Source organism: Phyllostomus hastatus, unplaced genomic scaffold, assembly GCF_019186645.2.
Source record: "Phyllostomus hastatus isolate PE091 unplaced genomic scaffold, TTU_PhHast_1.1 phas_scaffold_182, whole genome shotgun sequence".
Lineage (NCBI taxonomy): Eukaryota > Metazoa > Chordata > Mammalia > Chiroptera > Phyllostomidae > Phyllostomus > Phyllostomus hastatus.
The window spans coordinates 14,409,020-14,417,366 of record NW_025334013.1 but is presented as its reverse complement, the minus strand read 5'-3'; the positions used below and the strand labels follow the sequence as shown (position 1 = coordinate 14,417,366).

At 52.2% G+C, this 8,347-nt stretch overlaps 1 protein-coding gene across 1 annotated transcript in view; it reads left to right on the top strand.

The window, feature by feature from the left end:
* The first annotated feature begins 6,307 nt into the window (after positions 1 to 6,307).
* ASAP3 (ArfGAP with SH3 domain, ankyrin repeat and PH domain 3) overlaps positions 6,308 to 8,347 on the top strand; it is a 43,990-nt gene continuing 41,950 nt past the window's right edge. The window contains 1 exon segment of the mRNA XM_045859800.1: positions 6,308 to 6,684. Coding sequence (XP_045715756.1) covers positions 6,556 to 6,684 — 129 coding nt within the window. The 5' untranslated portion in view covers positions 6,308 to 6,555.

The following is an 8,347-nucleotide window of genomic DNA, read 5'->3' as shown; positions in this document are numbered from 1 at the left end:
AGCCAACCAGCCAGGGCCAGAGTAAAAAACTCCTGAATGCAAATATCATTCATTTTTTTTTAATTCTTTTTTTTAAATTTTATTCATTCATTCATTCATTTATTTTAGAGAGGGAAGGGAGGGAGAGAGACAGAGAGACAGAGAGAGAGAGAGAAACATCAATGTGTGGTTGCTGGGGGTCATGGCCTGCAACCCAGGTATGTGGCCTGACTGGGAATCGAACCTGCGACACTTTGGTTCGCAGCCCGAGCTCAATCCACTGAGCTACACCAGCCAGGGCAAATATCATTCTTGATGGTAAGGCATTAGAAACAAGACAATGACACCTACTATCACTCACTCCTACAAATCGACGTCATCCTGTTGATCCCGGAGAAAGCAATGAGACCAAGGGCGGGGGAAAGCCCAGATCTGACTGCCCCAAACCCAAGCAATCGGCTCCTGTGCTCCCCTGGACAGAGTCGCTCACTTGTCAGATGTTTACTGAGCACCTGCCCTGTGCCAGGGTGGGGTCGTAACCACTGCTCCTCCCTTATCGAGGCCATCAGCACGCTTTAAGAACGGGCTTCCTCTTTCCATGAGCGGACAAGGCTTGGCAGGCGTGTGTCTGCAGCACACATGCCTGTGTACCTTGCATGCTAGACGGTGGCAGGAAGGGAAGGCCAGGCTTCTCCTGGGGTCTAGAGGAGAGTTTCTCACAGGGCCCAGCAGATGACAATGCTATTTTATTACGTAGACTCGTACATTTTGTTTGCCTCGATCCTTCCATCAATCCCGGGAGAGAGAGCAGATAATAAACCTTGGAAAGTTTAAGAGCCACAAAAAAACCCCAGAAGGGAGTCTCCTCTCATTTGTTGTACAAATACTTTACAGCCTCTGTTCTAGGCCAATGCATCTCAAACTTCAGCACTCAGCAGAATCACCGCAAGAATTTGTTAAAAACCAGTTGCCGGGCCCCATCCCCAGAGTTTCTGTTTCGGCGGGTCAGGGGCGGAGCCTGAAAATGTGCAATTCTGACAGGCTCCTGAGGCTGCCGGTCACGGGCACCCTACTTTCAGAACTCTGCCCTGACCATATGCCCACACTGAGATTCAGGTATTCTACCCTGTGAAAAGGAAGAAAACAGTCCTTACCCCTGAGGACCTTACAGCTCAGTGGCTTTTGACAGGCATTCGCTCCACAAAACAGGACTGTGCGTGCATAATGTCGTTAGTTTTCAGGAACCCCCGTGAGCTGGATATTGTTATAGGCCCCATTTTTACAAACAAGGAAACTGAAACTCAGAGAGTTTAGGTAATGTACATGTGGTTACAAGGAAGTGACAGAGCCCAGGCTCCGGGTCCCCAGGAGCCCCTACTCTAGTTGAACTGCACCTAAATGAGCGATTCAATGATGTGTTAGGAATGCACCATCGAGAAAAGAATAGGTTGACTCGGGAGCCGAGGACTCCATCTATGGAAGAAGGAACTCAGAGAGGCCACATTGGGGATAGACCTGAAAGAGACATTTGCCAAAGGAAAGGGCGGGAGAAGGCCGTGCAGGAGGCAGAAGGAACCGCTCTGGGGAAGGCCAGGTGGTTCCACGGTTACAGTCTAGAGAACAGAGTGACCCAGGAAATCCCAGTTCACTGGTCTCAGACGCCTGCCAACCCTCACGTGACTATAGTGGAGAGTGGGAAAGTGACCAGCAGGATAGGATGCCCTGTGTATCTGCTGGCCAGTTGCTGTGTTGACTCAATCAAGGCCATACAACCCCTCTGGCACACACACGTGCACACACACACTTACAGGTGTGTTTTCTTTAAAGGGATCACTGATCGATCACCAAGGCAGGTTATTTTACTGTCAGGGAGACCACTGCCCTCTGGTGGCCACTCTGATAAATGCCGAAATTGTGGTGGGGGGAACTACCCTTTATTAAAACTGTTAAGGATCATTATGGACCAGGATTTATTTCTTTTAATCTCCCAGAAACCTTATTGAATAGGTATTATTGTTCTCATTGAAGATCAGAGAGGAGGAGTTACCTTCCTAAGGTCACACAGCTGGAAGCAGTGGACAGGATCATGAACAGAGTGAAGAAGTAGCATGAGGCAAGAGAGGCACCCCACCTGCCTCATCCCAGGCCCAGCCCCGGTGATGGGCGGGCCCTGGAATTGGGCCAGCCAAACCCCAAGGCTGATGGTCTCAACCACCACGCAGCCCAACCTCCTAACTGTCATTGAGGGGGTTTCCTTCTGACCTTGGGCATTTCCTTTGTGTGTCCAATGCTAGATGCTGGGGAGACAAAGACGCACCCCTTTATCTTTGAAGAGCATCACTTATGTCCTGCACATGTAGTTGTGAGAAGACTCCTTGCTCCAGGAGCAGCAAAGGAAGCATTATGCATGTGTGTGTGTGTGTGTGTGTGTGTGTGTGTGTGTGCCCGCGTGTGCGTGTGTTGTGTCCTAAGCGCACAGGTCTCAGGGAAGCCTGAAGGCAGAGCCCCAGCCGCAGGGAGTCTCCGTCCCCAGGCAGCGCATCCCCTGAGGCACGCAGTCAGCACCAGGCCAGCTCCTCGGAGGTGCCGGGGAACCACTTCTCGCATAAATGACCGTGAGCTCACGACGTAGTTGACCTGCTGTCCATTGTCATGATACACGTGATTGTTGTTGTACTGGGTGGTCACAGGGCATGGAACAGGGGTGTCAAACTCATTTTCACCAGGGGCCCCGTCAGCCTCGCAGTTGCCTTCAAAGGGCCGAATGTAATGTCAGGACTGTATCAATGTAACTACTCCCTAACTAGGGGCAAGAAGCTCAGTGCTGCCGCCAGGTAGAAACAAGGTGCTGGGCTGGATAGAATAAGGTGGAGGGCTGGATTAAGCCTGCAGGCCTTGTGTTTGCCACCTGTAGCATTGGAGGAACATGCTCAGTGTAAACATAAACTTAGTTATGACATGGTATCAAATACAGATTGTTTAAAGATTACCCCAAACCTGCCCTGGCCGGTGTGACTCAGCGAATTGAGCACCATCCCGTGAACCAGGGGGTCACTGGTTTGATTCCTACTCAGGGCACATGCCTGGGTGATGGGCCAGGTCCCCAGCAAGGGGTGTGTGAGAGGCAACCACATGTTGATGTTTCTCTCCCTCTCTTTCTCCCTTTCCTTCCCCCCCTCTCTAAAAATAAATAAAGTCTTTAAAAAGAGAGAGAGAGAGAGAAAGAGCTGTGGCAGGGGATACTAGGTCACTAGAAGGGTTTCTGGAGGAATTGACCTCTGATCAGCCCAGTTGAAAGGGGGTGGGGGAGTGTTACAGGCAGAGGGAAGAACAGTGGGAGGGCACAGGTCATGGCAGGGAGGGAAGAGTGAGAGACAAGGCTGTAAATGGCAGGAGCATTCAGATCATGCAGGACCAGGTAGACATGAAAAAAAGCTAATCTTTCGTCCAGACAGTAATGGGGACTATTGAAAAGTTTTAAGCAAGAGAGCAACAGATCAGATATGCAAAACTGGGAGAAGGGAGACCAGTGAGCAGATGGTATGGCCTGGATTAGGGCTGGCATGGAGATGGAGGAGGCAGTCACATATGTGAGACATTTAGGAGGCAATGATAAAACGATGACTGAGTGGAGGTTGGTGGAAAGAGATGGAGAGAATGACTCTCAGGTAGTGTATGGTGGTGCCTCCCACCAAGACACAGACAAAGAGGCTGGGGCCAGGGACCAGGTAAAAGATGTCAAGTTCAGTTTTGGACATGTAGAGTTTGAGGTATCTGTCTATGAGATAAGCCATGTGAAATCATCACATAGGCAGTTGGATACACAGAGCGCAAGCCAGAAAAAGGGCCAGGCTGGAAAGGGAGACTTGGAAGGTATGGTTGGCTCAGTAATGGGCCCCAAAGGTATCCAGATCCTAATCCCTGGAACCTATGAATGTTAACCCATGTGGCAAAAGGAATTTTGCAGATGTGATTAATTTAAGGATCTCACGATGGGGCGATTATCCTGGATTATCCAGGTGGACCTTACACATAATCACAAATGTGCTTGTAAGACCGAGGCTGAGGGAGATTTGACCACACAAAAGAAGGCAATATGATGCCTTTGCAGAAGCAAGATGCTCTTGAAGATACAAGAAGGTGGCCACAGGCCAAAGATTGCAAGGAATGCAGTTCTAGATGCTGGAAAAGGTTAAGGAAATGCATGCTCCCCTAGAGCCTCTGGAGGGAGTACAGCCCTGCTGATACCTTGACTTCAATGCAGTGAAACACACTTCAGATTTCTGACCTCCAGCCCCGTGAGAGAATAGATGTGTTGTTTTAAGCCACCAATTTGCAGTCACTTGTTATAGCAGCAATAGGAAACTAATACAGAAAACATCAACATGAATGGTGTAAAGGAAGCTGGTGGCGTTGGATGGTGTCCAAGCCTGCATAGAGTGAGAAGAGCCAAGTGCCCAGCAGAGGGCTCCCAATGACGCCAGCATTTAAGATACATACTGCCCTGGCTGGTGTGGTTCAATGGATTGAGTGCTGGCCTGCAAACCAATGAGTCACCGGTTCGATTGCCAGTCAAGGCACATACCCGGGCTTTGGGCCAGGTGCCCAGTAGGAGGTGCATGAGAGGCAACCACACATTGATTTCTCTCCCTTTCTCCTCTAAAAAAAAAAATGGCCCTGGATGGTGTGGCTCAGTAGATTGAGCGCGGCTCGCTGGTTCGATTCCCAGTCAGGGCACAAGCCTGGGTTGTGGGACCACTTCCTGAACTGGGGGCACTCCAGAGGCAACCACACATTGATGTTTCTCTCCCTCTCTTTCTCCTTCCCTTCTCCTATAACTAAATAAAAAATAAACAAATAAATAAAATCTTTAAAAAAATACGGAGGAAGAACAAAGTCAAACAAGAGAAGTAAGTGCTTGTTGAGTTGTAAGAGAAGATCCTAGTTGACCTTGAGATAATTCTGGGTAGTTGGGGTTGAAAACAGACAGGAGTGGGTTGAAAGGTGACTGAGGGGTGAAGTAGAGTTGTATTTCACAGCCATTTGTCCTGTCTCCTCCCCCAGATTGTACCTATTTTTTCAACTTCTAGTTCTATTCCACAAGTAGTATTATGTTCCTTATAAAAAAGTTAAGATGCACAATTAGCCAAAAGAAAAATAAGTTACTCATAATGTCCTCAGATGGTGGTATTTTAGTATACATCTTTTCAAGTTTTCTTTGTTTATGCAAACTATACAATTCTCTCAATCACCTTATGGGGTAGAATACGATTGGCCATTTTAAGAAGACATTCTGCCTTAGAGAAGCAAACAGTTTCCCCAGCTGCCCAGAGCTGGTCAACAGCAGCACCAGGATGGGAACTTAGATGTAGCACACTCCAAGGCCAGCGTTCTGCACCTCAGTGCTTCCCTGATCATTCACCTGAAGGAATCTTTTCAAGAGGGCCTCCGGGTCCAGAACTAAATCAAAGCAGATTTCTGTTCAGACCCCATCTGTCATCCATCCAAAGATACAGGTAGTTCCCAAGAGGAAGAAGTTAGTGCATGGCTAGGAGTGACCACCTTTAGCCTGGTAGGGACAGTGACGGGGAGTTGAGGGGTGAAAGGCACCAGACTAAGCCCAGGAAGAAAGAAGGGGGTGGGTGAGAAGGCCAGGTGAAGAGAGGGTTACCGAGCACTTACTGGGTAAATGCACGTGTTAGATTTTTTTTCTCGCAACATTATAACAGAGTGAACATCAGACCTCCCATTCTGCAAAAAAGGAGAGGTTCCAAGAAGGAATCGCATTTTGCCAGGATCACACAGTTACCCCGGGGCGCCTAGCTACACAGACCCTGGAGGCCGGGCACTCGGCTGGGGGGCCGAGCCTAAAGGAGGATGGGCGGCCCCGACGGCGCAGGGAACCGGAGGCTGACAGCTGGGTGCGTGGACCCAGGGAGAAATGGGGCGATTCCGGGTAGAGCGGGACAAGGATGCCAGCAAGGCTTGGGGTGGCGGTGGGGGTGGAGGCTTAAGGGACGTGGCCATAGGGGATGGAAACGAAGGGAGGCGGATGGGAAAAGAGAAAGATTTGGGAGGCCAAGGGGAGGAAAGAAAAAGAATGGATCGTGGAGGGGCCCGGAGGGCGGCTCCGGGCCGGGGGAGGTTCGAAAGAGAGGTCGGGGGCGGGGCCGAAGGGCAAGGGGCGGGGCCGAGCAGCCCTGCGGGAGGTCGGGGGCGGGGCAATGAGCCAGGGGCCGAGCTCTCAGGGGCTGGGAGGCCAGGGGGCGGGGCTGAGGAGCCCAGAGTAGGGCCTGCGACGGCTGTTCCGGCAAAGCTGGGAAGGGAGGCTCGAAGGCCGGGGCGGGGCGGAGAAGAGGACTGGGTGGGGAAGCTCGGGGCTCCCGGGACGCCGGAGAACTTGGCGGTACGCGGCTCAGGCAGTCAGGGGCGGGGCGGCGCGAAGGAGGTGGGGCGTGCGGAGGCCTGGACGGCGCCCGCAGAGTGCAGTGAGGCCAGCTAAGCTCTGAGTATCAAGCACGCTCTGCGCCCCGCACCCCACTCCCGCAGCCCCGGAGCCCCCGCCCCGCGCCCACCATGCCGGAGCAGCTCAGCGTCGCAGAGTTCCTGGCCGTCACCGCCGAGGACCTCAGCTCCCCGGCCGGGGCCGCCGCCTTCGCCGCCAGGATGTCCCGGTGCCGGGGGGCGGCACTGGCGCGGGAGGAGGTGAGGGGGTTGAGGAGGGAAGGGTCCCGGGTCCCTGCAGGGCCTCGCCTTGAAGTTCACTGGCGTGACCGGAGCTGTGTTGGCACTTACCGCTTCCCAGAAACCTGCTCCCTCCCTAGATCTGTGAGAACCGAGTGCATCTCAAACATCCGCGCCTTCACTCGCCGTCGAGGCCTTGGGGAGGGCTGGAGGGACTGTTTGTGGGGGGGGCCTCGAGGTCCCCTCGATAACAGACTTCTCAGGTGGGGGACATACCCCCCATGCTGTTGGTGCCCTGCACCATCGCATGTGCTTGCTCAGCTCCTCACTACATCTGTTTGGATTTCCATCTTCGGAGCCCCACAAGTCTGGCTCCCAAGTTACTCCCCTTCTGGGAAGCAGGCCTTCCCGCCTCAGTCATGAACTTACTTCTTCCCCGGCTACAGGGAGGCCCCCTCCCCCTGGCTGCTGGCTCTGAGATTTGGCCGGGGTTTGTGGAATGAATGCGAATGAGAAGGCGCCAGGAGACGGGGTTCACCTTGGCCTGGCTGTTGGCAAGTTTCTAGTCTCCACCTCCCTCCCCTCTCCTCTTTGTCTTTCCCAGCAGCGAGTCCCAGGCCTTTTCTTTCACCCCTACAGGCTGCCCCACCCCATTCCCCTGCTCTTCGGAGTTCATTCCTCTCCGACCTGCTGCACTTTCCCGGGCTTCCCCTGCAGGGAATATTCTAGGGCAGACACCCTGCAGCTCTGGGCCAAAAGAGAAAAAATGTGTCTTTGCAGCTCCCTTTCAGAGGATGCCTTGAATTTGGGTGATGTTTTGGACTTCAGCCATGCCTCTCACCTTCCATCCTTCACCGGAAGAGTATTGAGCACCTACTGTATGGCTGATACAAAGCTCAGTAGTTCATGATACCCTGAGTCAGTCTCTTGGAAAATTTCTCTTCTCCCTTTCCTCTGGCAGGCGGAACCCCCGTCTCAGAGTCTGTGTCTGGCTCTTTGTCGTGGGTGATGGAGGATTGTGGAAAGAGCACCAACTCTGGGGGAGGCAGACTGAGTTCAAATTCTGGCTCTGCAGTTTGCCAGCTGTGTGTGCTTGGGCATGTGACCTGATTTGTTTGAGCCCTGCTTTTGGCATCTGTAAAATGGAGATAATAATATTTACCTTACAGGGCTGTGGTATTACACGAGGCAATGCACGTCAGGCATGCGTCTTGATCAATGGAATGATGATCAGGTTAACTGATGGACCGCTTTAGCCAGTGCCTGGGTCTCTTTTGTTCATTTCCCTCACAGAGTCCAGCCTAGTGCTTTGCGTGTAGTAGGGATACAGGTTCCAATTTAAATGAGAGGCAGGCAGTCGATGATCTTTGGCTTCCTTCCTTGGGCAGAACCGGTAGTTTGGAGTCCACCACCTAAGAATATGAATTGTCTTTTACCACGAGGCTAACAGGAAAACTGCCACAGAGCCTCATCCCAAGGGGACAGCGCTCTGAGGTTGGTCTCCATAGTCTCACATTTCATGACCCAGAAGAGTTCACTGTCATCGGTACCCCTGGGGTTGTCACAGTTCACATTCCTCTCTGGGTTGTTCATTAAAATGTTAAGTCAGAGCCAGAGCAGGAGAAGAGGCTGTACTATGAACCCTTCATCAGGGACAGAAATGGCCATTTATCCCCGTGCATCT